The 18,363-nt window shown below is 47.4% G+C and overlaps 1 protein-coding gene across 1 annotated transcript in view; it reads left to right on the top strand.

The window, feature by feature from the left end:
* The window catches only part of SH3BP4 (SH3 domain binding protein 4), a 96,494-nt gene that overhangs the window by 56,078 nt on the left and 22,053 nt on the right, over nucleotides 1-18,363 (top strand). The window contains exon 3 of the mRNA XM_026653959.1: nucleotides 11,874-14,236. Within this exon, the coding sequence (XP_026509744.1) occupies nucleotides 11,874-14,236 (2,363 nt within the window). The remainder of the gene's footprint in view (nucleotides 1-11,873; nucleotides 14,237-18,363) is intronic.

Raw genomic sequence — 18,363 nt, forward strand, 5'->3', positions numbered from 1 at the left:
TGTTTGTTTGTTTGTTTGTTTGTTTGTTTGTTTGTTTGTTTGTTTGTGATTCAGCCAGGCACTTGGGTTTGGTGTCTCCACACTAGTCCTGTTGAGTTGTGTGAAGAACATGGTGTTCATACTGGGTTTGTTGAACCCTAGTTGCTGTGGGTACATGCTCATGGAGCAGAGCATTCTGGGAGTTAAGGACACTGCAGGATCATGTGGGTATGTCTACGCTGCAAAAAAACGAACAAAACAAAAACCCACAGCAGTGAGTCGCAGAGCCTGGGTCTACAGACTCAAGATATGTCTACACCAGAAATGCCACAGCAGCACAGCTGCAGCACTGCATTGTGGACACTACAGCATCAGATACAGTTCTTCCATCACTGTAGCGATGATCCAGCGGCCGCATCCCGTATCCAGAAACTATACAGGACGAACCGCCTGAAAGGCATGAAGGGAGATCCTTGATGGGACCTCATCCTACTGCACCATCCAGCATGAGAGGCTCTATTCCTACTTCAAGGATGTGTTCGATCGCGAGGCCCAGACCGACATGTGACGCCCAGAGTGCCTTCTCCCGCTACATCAGATCAACCTCACGGAGGACCTGGAGCGCGACTTTTCCCCGCAGGAGGTGCTGGCGAGGTTGATGAGGACAAAAACACTGCCCCTGGAAAAGACTTCAAACAGTTCCAGAACTTTTCAAGAGGGTGGCACTCAGCCAAGACATCCCTTTAGAGGAGGTCCAGGAGACACAACACACACTCCTCAAAATCCTCCAACCCTCTTCTCCTCAAAGATTGCGATTCCCATAAATGAAGCACTCCTAGAACCAGCTGACACTCTCTGGCAGACCCCAGCCTCTCTCTTTCCAACTTGCAAAAAGGCTGAATGTAAATATTATGTTCCTGCTAAGGACGTAGACTTCTTATTCTCCCATCCGCAACCTTCTCTTGTAGCGGATGCAGCAACTCGCAGGACAAAACAGCCGCACTAATGGCCCACCCCGCAAGACAAGGATCTCAACGCCTTGACATCTTGGGCCGCAAGATTTATACCTCCTCCACTCTGCAATTCAGAACTGCAAACTATTCCACCCCACTTGCAAGCTATGACTTTGATAACTACAATAAACTCTTTGATTTTACCTCCCATATTCCAGAGGATGAGAGAGCAGACTTTTTTAAGTCAGTCCTTGTCGAGGGCCAATTGGTCTCCAGAACAGCCCTACAAGCATCTTTGGACAGCTTTGGATACAGCTGCCCGCACTACTGCAACTGCAGTGGTTATGCGCAGATCTTCCTGGCTCTCTGCATTCGGTATCCCCAAAGACCTGCAGGTCAAAGTGGAGGACCTCCCCTTTGATAAAGACAAACTCTTTTCCAAGAAAACCGACGAAGTCCTTCACACTGTGAAAGACTCTCTAGAGCGACCCTGGGCATCTATCCATCCCTTCCCAGGAGACAACGGTATCAACCCTACCAGAGGCCATGCACACAACAGTATCACCGGCCTCAGAACAGACCAGACCCAGGAATCGCGCTCGACCTCCTAGGCGCAGACAAAATCAAGCGCAAACAGCTACCTCCCACCCATCGGGAAATAAACAACAATTTTGAAGCATTTGTCAAGGGTCTGCACGACCACCCCTTGACTCCACCGCCTACTTGCCCATTTGGCCACTGCCTCCAGGTTTTCCACCATGCCTGGCAGCAGATTACACAGGACCATTGGGTCCTGGAAATAGAGTAACTGAACTATCCCTTTTTATATCCTATCCTCCTACCCTTCCCCGTCCCTCTTCAGGGACCCCTCTCACAAGCACCTACTTCGCATAGAAGTGGCTCATCTTCTCCAGCTAGGTGCAGTGGAACCTGTGCCGACACAACATCGAGGGAAAGGGTTCTACTCCCATTACTTTCTGACCCAGAAAAATACCGGGGGATGGAGGCCTATACTAGACCTACGCCTACTGAACAAATTTGTACGGGTACAGAAATTCAAGATGGTCACACTGGGCACAATAATGCCTGCGCTGGAACAAGGGGACTGGTTCACAGCCCTCGACCTACAGGATGCCTATTTTCATATATCCATTCATCCAGCTCAGACGCTTCCTACGGTTCACAATTGGTCACAACCATTTCTAGTACAGGGTACTCCCTTTCGGACTCTCCACAGCACCGAGAATATTCTCCAAGACCCTAGCCGTAGTCGTGGCCCACCTCCGCAGACACGGGATCATACTTTTCCCCTACCTAGATGATTGCCTCATCAAGGGTAATTCATACGACGAGACGCTACATGCTACCCATTTCACCATCTCCCTCTTCCACAGCTTGGGCCTGCAAATAAACATCCAAAAATCCACCCTGACACCTACACAGCAGATCGAATTCATTGGAGCTTACTTGGACTCAATTCGAACCAGAGCCTCACTCCCACACAACAGATTCCTCACCATCATACACCTCATATGTACGCTCTCTGTTCATCCCAGGATACAGGCAAGTATTTGCCTACAGCTCCTTGGCCACATGGCAGCCACCACCTTCATGGTCAAGTACGCCAGGCTGCATGTGAGAGGTCTTCAGGGTTGGCTCAACTCCAGCTACAAACCCAGCAGGCACAGCCTCTACATGCTGCTAACTCCTCCAGCGAACGTACTAGCTTCCCTGCAATGGTGGACAAGACCAGCGAACCTTTGCATGGGCGTTCCCTTCCAGCAACGATCCCTGACGCTCATGCTTACCACGGACGCTTCCCTGATCGGTTGGGGAGCGCACAAGGCTGCTGGTCCGCGCCAGAGACGTGTCTACACATAAATTTCCTAGAGCTCAGAGCAGTGAGACAAGCCTGCCTTCACTTTCTTCTCCTCATAAAGAACAAATCTATCCGGGTTCTAACGGACAATACAGCGTTTATGTTTTACATCTACAGACGGGCGAGCACGATCGCACTCCCTATGCATGGAGGCCATCTGATTGTGGAATTGGTGCATACAACACCACATACAAATTATTGCATCGTACCTACCCGGCTGTCACAACACTACCGCCGACACACTCAGCAGACACTTCTCCAAAGAACATGAATGGGAATTGTACCCCGCGATACAACAACAGCTCTTCTCCCAATGGGGCATCCTGTCAATAGACCTCTTTGCCACCACCCAGAATCACAAATGTCACCTATTTTGCTCCAGAGGAGGATTCAGGACTGCATCCCTAGGAGACGTGTTCCTCATCCCGTGGCACAACTCTCTCATGTATGCCTTTCCACCAATCCCTCTGATACACAGGGTCCTGCGCAAGATCAGAGACGACAAGGCCCGGGTCACACTCATTGCCCCGGCTTGGCCGAGACAGATGTGGTATCCTTGCCTGCTCCACAGGTCTGCTCGTCCTCCACAGACTCTCCCCAACAGACCAGATCTGCTTTCTCAGGACAACGGACGAATTCTTCACCCTCAGCTCCAGAAACTCCACCTGACAGCATGGTTCGTTCATGGTTCCAGACCCACGAATTAGCCTGTTCTGAGCAAGTCTGATATGTCCTCCTGCATTGTAGAAAAGCCTCCACTCGTAAAACTTACCTGCAGAAGTGGAAGCGCTTCTCCCTGTGGTGCTCAAATAAACACTTATAACCCCATATTGTGACTCTCCCTAACATCCTAGACTACCTCCTGAAACTAAAACAGGATGGACTCTCGCTCAGCTCCATCAGCGTACACCTCGCGTCCCTTACCACCTTCCATGGTTCATTAGACAGCTATTCACTCTTTGCCTACCCCACCATAAAACGCTTTCTCATGGGCCTACAAAATCTCTACCCCAAGATTTATCCATCAGCAGCTGCATTCAATCTCAATCTTGTTCTTCGCGGTCTTATGAAACCTTCATTCGAGCCTTAGCTACCTCATCTCTTCTTCATATGTCCATGAAGATAGCTTTCTTGGTTGCTGTAACATCAGCAAGGAGCGTAGGGGAAATAAGCGCCCTGATGGTCTACCCTCCCTACACAACCTTCTCTAAAGACAAAGTTACCCTGCGACCCACACTCTAAATTTCTCCCTAAGGTGGTGTCCACCTTCCACCTTAACCAACCTATATACTTACCTACATTCTATCCCAAACCTCATGAGACTCCGCATGAAGCGACTCTGCATCCCTCGATGTCAGATGAGCAATTGCCTTCTATTTAGACAGGACTAAACCATTTTGTAAGTCCTCGCGACTGTCTCCACTACCGAGAGATCAAAGGGTGCAGCCATTTCTAAACAGCGCCTTTCCAAGTGGATCTCTGACTGCATCTGATCCTGTTACCGCATTCAGAATGCTCAACCGCCCGAAGGCATCAGAACTCATTCTACTCGAGCCATGTCAACATCCGTTGCCTTCCTCCATAATGTACCCATTCCTGATATCTGTAAGGCGGCCACGTGCGCATCCGAACACACATTTACCAAACGCTATGCTATCATGCAGGATACCACGGCAGACACCATAGAAGGCCATACAGTACTTCTACAGTACTCACTGCTGCATCTGCAAAGTCTCACCAGCCATAGTGGGTACTGCTTCACATTCACCTGGAATGGAGCACCCACAGGGTCAGCACTCAAAGAAGGGGAAGTTACTCACCTTGCAGTAACTAAGGTTCTTTGAGATGTGTGTCCCTGTGGGTGCTCCACTCCCCGCCCTCCTCCCCTCTACTTTGAAGTACTATTCTGACCTCTCCACGGTAGAGAAGGACCTGAGGGGGGTGCAGGATGCGCATGTTCAGGCAGACTCTGAGACCATGAGACAGCAGCTGAGCGCGTGCGTCCTGGCCAGGCACTGCTACCAAAGATCTCCGATCAATGGTGCCGGGATGCACTGTCACCTGGAGTGGAGCACCCTTAGGGACACACATCTCGAAGAACTTCAATTACTGCAAGGTAAGTAACTTTCTCTTATGAGAGGAGACTCAGAGCTTGGCTTGTTTAGCCTAACCAAACGAAGGCTGAGGGGAGATAGGATCCCTCTGTATAAATACCTCAGAGGGATAAATACCAGGGAAAGAAAGGAGATATTTAACTTGAGCCAATGTGGACGCAAGAACAAATGGATATAAACTGGCCATCATCAAGTTTAGGTTTGAAATTAGATGAAGGTTTCTAACCATCAGAGGAGTGAAGTTCTGGAACAGTCTTCCATGGAGAGCAATGGGGGCAAAAAACAAACAAACCCTAACTGGCTTCAAGAGTGAGCTTGATAAGTTTATGGAGGCAAAGGTATGATGGGACTGCCTATGATGGCATGTGGTCCATCAGCGACTACCAGTAGCAAAAATTCCCCAACAGCTGGAGACTGGACACTAGATGAGAAGGGCTCCGAGTTACTACAGAGAATTCTTTCCCAGGTGTGTCTGGTGGGTCTTGCTGAAATGCTCAGGGTCTAACTGATTCCATATTTGGAGACAGGAAGGAATTTTCCCCCAGGTCGGATTGGCGGGTCTTTCGCCGGGGTTTTTCACCTTCCTTTGCAGCATGGGGCATGGGTCACTTGCAGGTTTGAACTGGTGTAAATGGTGAATTCTCTGTAACTTGAAGTCTTTAAACCATGATTTGATGATTTCAGTAAGTCAGCCAGAGCTTAGGGGTCTGTTACAGGAGTGGGTGGGTGAGGTTCTGTGCCCCACAATGTGCAGGACGTCAGACTAGATGATCACGATGATCCCTTCTGACCTTCAAGTCCTGTGAGTAAGGCTACGTTTTAGTCACGGGTATTTTTAGTAAAAGTCATGGACAGGTCATGGACAGTAAACAAAAATTCACGTCCTGTGACCTGTCCATGGCTACTTCTAGATCTACTATATACCCCTGACTAAATCTTGGGGTGGGGGGGTGCTCATGGGGGGCGGGGATACTCGGGGGAGGGGGTGTCCCGGGGGCGCCGGGGGAGGGGGGTGGGGAGAAATCTGTGACTTCCATGACCTCTGTGACACATTCACAGCCTTACCTATGAGTCTGTCACACAGGGCATGACATTTTTCACAGCCCTGAGCAATGTAGTCAAGCTGTAGTGTAGTCAAGCCGTAGTGTAGACTAGCCCTGAGGCCAGGGGTGGGCAAACTTTTTGGCCCGATGGCCACATCTGGGTATGGAAATTGTATGGCGGGCCATGAATGCTCACGAAATTGGGGTTTGGGGTGTGGGAGGGGGTGAGGGCTCTGGCTGGGGGTGCAGACTCTGGGGTGGAGCCAGAAATGAGTTCAGGGTGCAGGAGGAGGCTCCCCAGCTGGGTCAAGAGTTTAGGGTGCGGCTCCAGCTGGGGCTGCGGGCTCTGGGGTGGGGCTAGGGATGAGGGGTTAGGGGTGCAGAAGCGTGCTCCGGGCTGGGACCAAGGGGTTCGGAGGGCAGGAGGGGGATCAGGGCTGGGGCAGGGGGTTGGGACACAGGAGGGGGTCAGGCTCCGGTTGGCGCTTACCTCAAGCAGCTCCTGGAAACAGCAGCATATTCCCCCTCCGGCTCCTTCGCGGAGGCGCAGCCAGGAAACTCCTATTGGCCGGGAACTGCGGCCAATGGGAGCTGTGGTGGCAGTGCTTGGGGCGGGGGCAGCGTCTGGAGCCCCCTGGCTGTCCCTATGTGTAGGAGCTGGATGGGGGACATGCTGCTGCTGCTGCTGCTTGGAGCCAGGCGGAGCCACAGCACATGCAGAGTGGGACAAGCCCCCGACCCGCTCCCCGGCTGGAGCGCCGGAGCAGGGCAAGCCCTGTACCCTGCTCCCTGGCAGGTGCTCAAGGGCCAGACTAAAACATCTGAAGGGCCGGATGTGGCCCCTGGGCCATAGTTTGCCCACCCCTGCCTTAAGCTCATGCTAGGATGCTAAAAATAGCCGGGTAAACATTCTGTCTTGGGCTGGAGCTTGGCCTCTGAAGCCCAAGCCCATCACTACCACAGGATCTTGCACGAGTTGTGCCCACTGTGTCTCAAGTACAAGCAAGGCCTAAGCGCAGTGCAGAACAGTGCCCAGGGAACCGCCACATCCCTTACTGTTCGTGTCAAGAGGTGCTTTTAATTTTTGTGTTTCAGTTCCAGCGAGATCAGAGCCTGGACGACGTCATAACTCATGTTTGTTGCCTTCTCTGCACCCCCCAGGAAGATACACAGCTGGGTGGGTTCTCTTGCCTCTGGTTGGAATTGCTAAAATATTCCTTTCAGGGAACGTGTCTGTGCTGGAGGTGAAAAATAACATCAGCATTTTAAAGAGGGGGAAGACGCACTGCTTCTGTTACACTCATGCTGCTGTTGGCTTGTAGTTGAGGCTCGTACTGTCTAGCACGCTAGCCTTTCGAGACGTGGTCAGGCTCCTGGCAGCATTGTGGGAATGATGGCAATATTAACTAAGTTCCAGGCACTGCAGAACGAAGAAGACCTAATGTCTGCATGTGATTTGTACACTGTAGCAGACGAATAGACTCCATCTGGGTGCGTGGTGGGGTCAGTTTGTATTGGGAAGCCAGTAGACCAAGTTGTCTGTCAAATGTTTGATGGAGGGGGGGAACTGTGAGCAACATTCACAACTTCTTTACAGTTTTTTTCTTCTATTCAGCCAGCCCTGCCGCCCAGCAGGCGTGCCAGAGGGCAAGGGGTGCGGCTAGAGGATGTGGAGCTGTGCGGTGCTCCTAAACTATGCAGGAGCACAGCGTCACTCCTACATGGCTTAGGAGATCTTCATGACAGTGGCTTTTCCCTCTGTGCAGGAAGTGGGAGGTAATGCCAATGCAGAGCTCCTGGGTCCGTCCTCCACCTAGGCTTCCCAGATGGCACTTGCCACATTCTGCAAACGTGCCCCTGCCCATCCCGAGAGTGTGTTGTTTTCCTCTGTTCTGCTACCTACCTCTGAGCTAACAGCTGGTAACTAAGCCCAGGTGAAATCCTGGTGAAGACAAGGTAGTTTAAAAACGAGTTAGCAGGTCAAGATGGAGTATGGAGGGGGCCTATGGTTTCCCTGAACCTCCTAACTCGTGTTAAAACTGCCTTGTCTTCACTAGGGTTTCCCTGTTAGCTAACACGAGTTCAGAACACAGCTAGTGAAGACCGAGCCTCCCACACTTACAGTGAAGAACATGCTTAAGAGTTGGGCTGGATTGGTGCTTGGATGCCCAGCACCTGGCAGGATCAGGTCTCTACAGAGCAGTTGATCTAGATACTCGATGGATGCTTCGTAGCCAGAAGTGATCTAGAGAAAAGATGCAGCTATGGCTGCATTGTATCTAGTGACATTAGTGACATTAACAGAGCAAACCCCAGCCCCAGAGCTGGGCGACCAAGTCACAAAGTCATGTTAACTACCTGAGACCAGGGACAGCACAGCTGCACTGGTAGAATTGGTGTCCGAGAAGTAGCCAGTAACCCAGAGCGATGGCTGCACCTCACGCAGGTTTCGCAGCGTTTAATTGACTTAATGGCCACTTCATACTGGGATGCCAGAAAGATTTCACAGAGGGTTTACATGTCGCACTGACAATAAATGTGGGTTGGGGACAGTTAACTCCCCCCCCAATGCGCCATCTCTCTCTCTCTCTCTCCTCTCCCCCTTTCCTGGTTCCGATGGAATGGGAAATGATCTGGTCAAAGCATTGCTTTCTGCCCAGCGGCACTGGATAAAGCTGTCATTCCTTCTCCTCATGTCGTTACAATCAGTAAATAAATGGACTTTGCAAAGTGGAGGGCTAAGATCCCTGTCCTCAAATTAATCTAAGATTCCAGAATTGTCACTCTGTGTCTGCAGTCTAGATATTTCCTCACCTACCTTGTCACTGTCTGTGTGACTCTGAAGCCTAGAATGTCTAAGTCAGCTGTGGAGGGCTGGAAACAACTGCAAGCCTGAGTGAGGGCTCTTTTTGTTCCGAACATCACCAGGCTCAGTCATCCCTGGGATTCACAGGCTGTTACCGTCCAGTTTGTCAGTTCTGAGACATGTTTGGCTTTTTTCCCCACGTGATTGTACTGTCACATGGGTTTTCATCTAGTACAGTGTATTCATTAAGGACACCAACTCCCACAGCTCCTTAAAGCTCAAAGAATATGGCATAGAACTTGGACATAAACCAGTCCCAGTCATAAGTAGATAGGAACATAGGCATATTGCTCCTTTGTTTGTTTTTTCCTTAGTATTTTATTTCAAAAGTGGCATTTCTCCTTGGTTGAAGGAAAAAAAGAAATCCCCATAAGTTTCATTTCCCATAGTTAGAGATCTCGGTGTTTTTTAAGTTGATCATGGCTTCTCATCTGGAATTTTCAGCAACAGTTACAGCTCTTTGGCTTTGGCATTGGCATATACTGTCAAGCCCCATCTTTGCAGGAGTTTGAGTCCTTAAACTTTATAAAGTTTCTAGAATTACAGTAGCGGAGCTACATTTTTGTATTTAAAGTAAGATGTTCCCCCATCTAGGATAGCACAAAGCAACAGTAGAAAGCAAAGGGACCCACAAGTCTCTTAAAGAAAAGAAACATTTAAATGTCAACTTTTTGTGCCTACGTTACTTCAGGGAACATCAGATCCATGTGTAATATTGTATACCGTATGGGCTGCAATAGCTAAGAGCTAGCAGAGGTGTTTAAAGACCTCCTGGGAGCTTTACTTTTTGAATTCTTTTCTGATATAACAGCGTCATGTTGTAACATATGGCTTATCAAAATAACCTTTCAAGTGCCTTCTCGGTCTTTAAAACCATTATATTCAGGCAGCATAGAATTACATTGGGCTAGTGGCTTTATGCATATATTAATTTCTGTGACCCTTTTATTTTGAGGGGCGGGATCTTGATTCTGCCTCAGCCTTGATACTGGGATAATCCAGTTTGAACAATTTTTTAAAAATAGATTTTTTTTTTGGCTTTGTGTACTTACAAAAGTGGACTTTTTTCCCTTAGGCAAAAATCTCTTTGGTTTGTCTAGCAAGATAACAAAATGCTGGTGACAGATCCAAGTTTTACTTTAACATTTATTGCAGCAAACATGGTCTAACTATGAATGCAAAAAAGCTGACACTGGGCTGGCCATCTGTAGGCTATATTGTATTGCTTTAGGTTTGTATCAGGAGCTTTGTTAGGCCTGGTCTACACTACGACTTTAATTCGGATTTAGCTGCGTTAATCTGACTTAACCCTTCACCCGTCCACACTACAGAGCCAGTTAATTCGAATTAAAGGGCACTTAAAATCGATTTCTGTACTCCACCTCAACGAGCGGAGTAGCGCCAAAATCGATTTTGTTAATTCGAATTAGGGTTAGTGTGGCCGCACACCACCGAATTAATGTGGTTAAATTAATGGGGTAGTGTGGCCGCACAACACCGAATTAATGTGGTTAAAAACCGAATTAATGTGCTTAGTGTGGCCGCGCACAATCGAATTTATACAACCTGTTTCCCAAATTCGAATTATCTAAATTCGGATTAATCCTGTAGTGTAGACATACCCTTAGTATGGCAAAATACTATGCAGTTTGGCCTGCAGCTGAATACTACGATTGGAAATGAGTTCGGAAACACTGGTTAATTCATGATAATACAGCAGTGGTAAGCTGCAGTGTTTATTTTGGGAGCTCCCGTTACATGGACCTTTCTTTACACATGGAGTTAATTTTTATTAAATAGCCTTGAAATGCAAACGTTGGGGAAGGGGAGGGAAAAGCTGACAACACGCTGATTTTGGTCGGAGCACAAAAAATAAAAAGCACGGAACTCTGTAGCAAGTGACTAGCGCTTCGATTGAGACAAGCACGCTGACGACAATGAGGACTTGAGCACGTGTTTGAAGACCAATATGAGTTGGTTTTGCTGGATCGGGGGCCTAGATGAAGGATTGATTTTTAGTCTGTTGGTATCTGTCCTTGTGAATAAATCCTAAAATCTTTTGTTTGTTTGTTTAAAAAGTCTCCTTCCACAATCAATTCAGGGGAACAGGAATTTTAGACGGTTGGTATTTTGTTTGCATCATTCTTGATCATCAGAGACCTGAGGAAGAGTTCTGTGTCAGCTCAAGAGCTTGTCTGTCTGTCTCTCTCTCTCTCTCTCTCTCTCTCTCCAACAAAAGTTGGTCCAAGAACAGATGTTCCCTCCCCCACCTTGACTTTCTCCTTGGTAATACTATTTAACTGAGCCCAAGGAGCAATCTGTGATTACAAAGAATCATCAGCCAGAGCTTTTAAGATATTGCTGACCCTGTGCAGCAGTCCCCAGGGTTGCAGACTAGAAGACTTGTTTGTTTTTAGCTGCTCAGATTCTAAGGTAACAAGCACCAGATTAAGAAACCGACTGGACAGGCCGATTCTGTTGGTAAAAGACATCCCCAATGTCCGACTCCTTTAAGACTCTGATAAAGCCCCATTAAATTATCTCCTTTATGTGCCATTTATCAGAGCCTTTTCCTTCTTTCCACGCACTGACTTAAGAGCATGGAGTGCCAAATTCTCCTGTAGAAGAGGTTGTTAGGACCTTACTTGAAAGGGGAGGTAATGTGGTCTAATTGGTAAAATATTGGACTGGGAGTCAGGAGTCCTGGGTTCTAGTCCCAATTCTGCCATTGGGCTGCTGGGTGATGTTGGCCAAGTCACATCTCTGGTTTCCCTCCAGCCCTTGGACTGTCTGATCTCTTTAGATTGTAAGATCTTCAGGGCAGAAGCTCTCTCACTACATATCAAAGCATTCAAAGTACTGGGTGGATGAATTTTAAATAGATTAGAAGAAGTAAAATGATCAGATGATATGATAAAACTTGTGTCTGGCCTTCACTGGTCAAAGTAATTGGATTGCTTTTCCAAGATGAAGGTTTGGTAAATAACTGTTATGACTTCTGCAGGTTGCTTGTGATGCTTGTTTCTTTTCACTTTGCAGTGCCTTCTCCTAGTGCCTTGCTGGTAGACAATCCCACGCCTTTTGGAAATGCAAAGGAAGTTGTAGCAATCAAGGACTATTGCCCAACTAACTTCACAACCTTAAAGTTCTCCAAGGGTGACCACCTCTACGTCTTGGATACCTCGGGAGGCGAGTGGTGGTATGCTCATAATACCACGGAAATGGGTTACATACCTTCCTCCTACGTCCAGCCTGTAAACTACCGCAACTCTTCCTTCACTGACAGTGGCATGATAGACAATCTGCTCGAAAGCCCTGACGAAGGAGTCCGAGAGCTAGATCTGCTTGGAGAGTGGACTGATGTAAAGAGAAACTCTGCCAACACCCACAGTAACAACCCTTTCTTAAATGGGGTCCAAACCAATCCGTTTCTGAATGGGAACTTGCAAATGATGCCCAGCTCAGACAAAGAGTGCACCCCCAAAACCACTGTGGACTTACTGCTGTTTGACACGGCAGCTCCTCCGTTTACAGGGGCCGGTTCTGCAATGAACAGCAGCATAAGTAACATATTTGTTGAACTTCCATCCACAAATGGATTGGAGTTCGAACAGCCTGTGAGGCGGGACAATCCCTTCTTCAGAAGTAAACGCTCGTACAGTTTGTCGGAGCTGTCTGTCCTTCAGGCAAAATCAGAAATGCCAGCATCATCAGGGTTTTTTACTGGATTAAAATCGCCTACCCCAGAGCAGTTCCAGAGCAGGGAAGATTTTAGAACTGCCTGGCTGAACCACAGGAAGCTGGCACGGTCGTGCCACGACTTGGACTTGCTTGGCCAGAATCCTGGCTGGGGTCAGACACAACCTGTGGAGACCAACATCGTCTGCAAGCTGGATAGTTCTGGTGGAGCAGTTCAGCTCCCAGATACTAACATCAGCATCCATGTGCCAGAAGGACACGTCTCGCTGGGGGAAACACAGCAGATCTCCATGAAAGCCCTGTTAGACCCACCCCTGGAGCTCAACAGTGACAAATGCAGCACCATAAGCCCAGTGCTGGAGATTAAACTGAGCAACATGGAGGTAAAAACGTTCATCATGTTGGAGATGAAAGTGTCGGCGGAGGTCAAGAATGACATCGTGAGTCAGAGCTTGGTGGGATTACAGTGCCTGCGTAGTGACACAAAAGAAGGACCCTATACACCAATGCAACTCAGCTATTCCTATGGAGACACGATACAGGTGCAATTGGATAACCTGGAACCTTGTATGTATGTAGCTGTTGTAGCCCAAGGACAGAATGTCATATATCCTTACACTGTCTGGGACTACATCAGTAAAAAGATCACAGTGGGTGTCTATGGCCCCAAACACATACATCCTTCTTTTAAAACCATAGTGGCTATTTTTGGACACGAATGTGCGCCAAAGACTCTCTTAGTGACCGAGGTTACACGGCAAATCCACGGCGTGGCGCCCGTGGCCCTGCAGCTGTGGGGCAAGCACCAGTTTGCTCTGGCCCAGCCGCAGGACCTGAAACTCTGCATGTTTTCCAACATGACTAATTATGAAGTGAAGGCCAGCGAACAAGCCAAAATCATCAGAGGCTTCCAGATGAAGCTGGGGAAAGTCAGCCGCCTCATCTTCCCAATCATGTCCCATGACTTCAATGAGCTCTCAGACTTCACGTTGAGGATACAGGTCAAGGATGACAAGGACGCCATATTGACCCAGTTCTGTGTGCAAACACCACAACCACCTCCTAAAAGTGCCATCAAGTCCACTGGGCAGAGAAGGTTCCTCAAGAAGAATGAGGTTGGGAAGATCATTCTGTCCTCCCTGGCTGCCAGTAGCAAATATCCTGTCTTTCAGGAGCGGCCAGTTGCGAGCCTGAAGTATGGCAAACTGCTTAAAACTGTAGTGCGCCAAAACAAGAACCATTATTTACTGGAATATAAGAAAGGAGATGTCATAGCGCTGCTCAGTGAAGAGAAGATCAAACTGAAAGGCCAGCTGTGGACCAAGGAATGGTACATTGGCTACTACCAAGGAAAAATCGGCCTTGTTCACGCCAAAAATGTGCTAGTGGTTGGGAAAGTCAAGCCCAGCTATTTTTCTGGACCTGATCTCACCACCAGTGCATTGCTTGAGCAAATCCTGAGGCCTTGCAAATTTCTGACCTACATCTATGCCTCAGTCAGGACTCTGCTTATGGAGAACATCAGCAGCTGGCGCTCGTTCGCAGATGCCTTGGGATACATGAACTTGCCGCTCACTTTCTTCTGTCGAGCAGAACTAGACAGCGAGTCGGAACGGGTAGCCTCGGTGCTGGAGAAGCTGAAAGAAGACTGCAATAATACTGAGAACAAGGAGAGGAAATCTTTCCAGAAAGAGCTAATGGCGGTGAGTACTCAGCCTGCCGGAGAAGTTCTTAATCTATTAAGAAATGTGTTCTGAACTGGGAGTAGAAACAGGAATGCAATGTGTTTGTAAACAGCCCATACAAATGAAAGTACATCTGATTGTGTGGGGGTTTTTGATGGGAAACTGGCCATCCTTCACTGTATTCATATTACAGCAGGGCCTAGAAATCCCCAAGTGGGGTCAGGACCCCAGTGTGCTAGGTGCTGTACATACACATAGAGAAAGTCCTTATCCTGAAGAGCTAACATGGCACAGAGACACAGAAAGATGAAATGACTTGTCCAAGTCACACACCAGGTCGGTGGCTAACCTGGGAATCCAACCCAGGTCTCCTGACGTTCCTTCCAGTGCAGCATCCAATAGACAACTTTGCCTCTCAGTGGAGTTCAGTGAAAATGACTTAACTGCTAGGGCAGTTTGAGTCTTCTATTCCCTAACAGCATAGGGAATTATCATGATCAGTAAAGCATAGTGGGGTACTGCACCATAGCTGCAGTGAAACATCTTGAACAGGCTGCTCTGTTCCACAGTTAAAATGTTAATCAAAATGCAAATGAAGCTGTACCTCCAGATTAGAGGGTGGGGCATTGATGCTTACATAGCTATAGAGGCACTTCACAATCCTTCTCTCTTTGAATGGTGGACACTGTATGTTCAGAGCCTCTGTGGAGTTTTAGGCAAACACGTAGACGTATGTGTTTATTTTAAAAGGTAGCTGATCCAAAGCCCATTGAAGTAATTGCAAGTTGTTCCACTAGCTTCAGTAGTCTTTGGCTTTAAAGTGGTTATTCATGCTCTGAAGCCAGAAATAAATAAATACCGTGAAAAGTTCCTAGTCACGGAGGTGAAGCAACTTAAAGCAAAAAGAGCTTGTTAAAGCTTGTTGGGCGTCGACACCAATTTGGAGGCTTTATGCGGGAGCTTGTAATAAGACAGCAAACTGGCATATAGCAAGAAGTTAAAAACGACTCCTGTACAGGAATATGTTGGTTAACTGTCAATTAAAAAACCTCGTGCACTGAAGTATAGCAAAGGGTTCTTATAAATATTGCAACTGCGAAGAAAGAATTCTGCAACTTCACTTTTATATAGGATTAAAAAACAGGCTTTTTTAAAAAAAGGATTTTCCTGCTGGTTATTTTTAATCAGGAACCTGTTTGCTTCTTCTCTTTCCCTGACCATCTTCTAAGCATATTAGGTAGACTGGGTGACTGTAGCAGCTTGAATTTAGATGGCTCATCCTGAACAATGGAGTACTCATACAGTATCAGAGGGGTAGCCATGTTAGTCTGTACTATACCTAATATGTAAAAATATGGCTTAACCAGCGATGTTCTAATAAACTTCTGTTTGCATTCAGGGGAAACTTGAATCCTGTGATTCTCGCTTAGTTGCCCTTAGAAAATGTCACTGAAAACTTGTTGTTGCAGAGTGGATCTCTGTGTGGTTCACAGGAAACAAGCCAAGGACATTTAGGGCTTGTATTTTAGACCAGTTTTGCGGCACTCCTCGTCCTTGAAATTGTGTCTTTCACAAAAGCAGATAACTAAGCAACAGAGAATCACATTTTTAAAATGGAAACTTAACTATTGAATAGCAAAAGCTTCTCTTGATGGTTTCAGGCCTGGGAACTAAATTATTCATAGATAAAATGGGTCGAAATATGTAATAACTCACATCTTTGTCATTTAATAGGAGTGGTGAATGTTGAGGATTAGGTGTAAGCTGTCTTCATTATCATGAAGAAAGGGTGTAGTTGAGTAATGGCTCCCCAATCTAGCGTGTTCAGGGATTCATTTGTGACTATTCCCTCTAATACCTCAGCAGAATTAAAAAAGCTCTTTTCAAAACTCCTACCTACATTTGATATCACTGTGGAGAATGGGAAAATATTGGCCCCCAAAGAGAAAGTGATGGAGCCCTTTGAGTTTTACTGGAATTCACATGATCATAGGAGCCGCCTAATGAACTAATTAAAAGTAAATAAATAATCATAAAATTAGGGTTGAACTTTTCAAAGCAGTCTAGAGCAGTGGTTCTCAAAGCTGGTCCGCCGCTTGTTCAGGGAAAGCCCCTGGCGGGCCGGTTTGTTTACCTGCCGCATCCGCAGGTTCGGCCGATCGCGGCTCCCACTGGCTGCGGTTCGCTGCTCCAGGCCAAAGGGGGCTGCGGGAAGGGCGGCTAGCACGTCCCTCAGCCCACGCAGCTTTGAGAACCGCTGGTCTAGAGCATTTTGAAACATCAGCTATTAAGTCTAATGTATCTAAATCCCCTGGATTGCTTTGAAAAACTCAGTCAAGATTTCCTCAAATTCAGATATGTGGTCTGTTGTAACTTCACAGTGAAAGTTGCTCATATCATTGTTTGAGGGAAACTTAAAAAATAAATAGTGCTGTCGAACTAGCGCTTGCTGTGACAGATAGATGGGGTTAGACATATTTAAATTGTCACTTTGATCCTTTGTAAATCATCCCACAATCTGCAGTGTTAAACTTTTGATACTAAGATCCCATAGTTTAAACTAGCAGCCATGCAGAGTCTGTACAGAAGCCAGCCGATAGGAAGAGAAGCAGCAGGTGGACAAGAAATTATATTAAACAGAAAATGTTATGCTTAAACAAGGCCACAGCAAGGATGACGAATGCTGAGTGGGTGGGGGAGGGGATTGAGGCTAGGTTGAGGTCCAAGAAAGCTGCTGGGTTCTTGACTCCTGCACAGGGTTATATATTGTGGTGCATGGAGGTGGGGGAAGGCCGGGAATCAGGTTTTCAAGTTTTCTTTCCTTCCTGCCACACCATTCCAGCTCTGCTGCTCTGTTGTTAGGGTGACAGAGAGCTGCCAGGCGCATCCCTCTGCTCCATGGATGAAGATTTCTGACAGACAGGAGCGACATTTTTAGCTGAAGTGTCTTAAAGCTGTAGCGTCCCCTTCTGCTTTGATAAGAAGTCTAGCAGAGATGCAGGCTGTGGAGTGAACGTGGAGAGGCTTTGCCTAGGAACTAGCTCAGATCTCTGTTGTCAACGGGCATTTTTAAGACTCTTTATTGTCCACTTGAGCCAGGGGGCGTTTTGAGCCCAGCCTCCTCGCTCAGTTGTGCGGTTCCTAACACCCCTGACTATGCAGAAGTAGCAAAACATCATCTGTTACTACTGGCATGGAAATGTTCACCTCAGCGGGGAGGTGAATGAGAATGAAGAGGAGTAGGGGGAAGGGTTTTACATAGGCCAGGATTCTCATTCATGCACAAACTTGGTGTAATCTTGCCCCCATCTCTGCTCCCAGCCATGTATGGCTTGTTCTTCTCCAGTCAATGAGAAAATATTCTGCCCACGCACTTCCTCTCTATGCTTCCCAAGAGACTGACAGGCCTTACTTCCCTTTGCTTCATAGGTCAGTTTTTTGTTACTTCGAGTACAGGTGACTCTTGGGGAGTTACTGAGTTTCCTCTAAAAATAACCAGATTTGTCTTGATTTTTGAATGCAGCTTTATTAAAATCCTAATCCAAAAAGTGAGACGTTACAAAGGCAGTTCGCTTAGAGTAGGGTCGTCCAACCCTCGCCAGTGTGGTGGTGGGCTTTTTTTAAAAATAATTCTTAAAGTTACATAGAAGTTTCCTGATCCCTGTGAACTGTGCACGCACGCTCACCCATGCAAAGGAGCATACAAAACGAAGCCAGGAACCCAATTAGCAGGGTGGCAGGAGAGATCGGAACAGTCTTGTGTAATGTTAAGAGTTCAGAACCACTAGAAGGGTTTATAGCTCAGAGAGTCTATTACCTGCTGTTATCCCAGCTGTAGAAGACTGAACCCTAAACGTTGACATGACGGTTAAGTAGCTTTTGGGTCCCAGCTGGAGGCACCTTGGGCTAGTGCTCGGTCAGCACACCATGAAAAATCAGGCACCCAAAAACTGAAGGACCCAGAATCACTAATCTGCTGAAAATTTTGGCTGGAGCTTTCTGGTTACACAGATCCAGCTCGAAGTAAACAGGACTTAAAAAGTCACCCACCACCTGAGCTCTGCAAAAACCACTCTGGCTAAAGGTCTGCGTTCCCAGACGAGCTTACTTGGGCACCGGAGTCTGGGCCACCGGGTTAGCCTGGC

This window comes from Terrapene carolina, unplaced genomic scaffold (genome assembly GCF_002925995.2).
Source record: "Terrapene carolina triunguis isolate 2854851 unplaced genomic scaffold, T_m_triunguis-2.0 Scaffold173, whole genome shotgun sequence".
Classification (NCBI taxonomy): domain Eukaryota; kingdom Metazoa; phylum Chordata; order Testudines; family Emydidae; genus Terrapene; species Terrapene triunguis.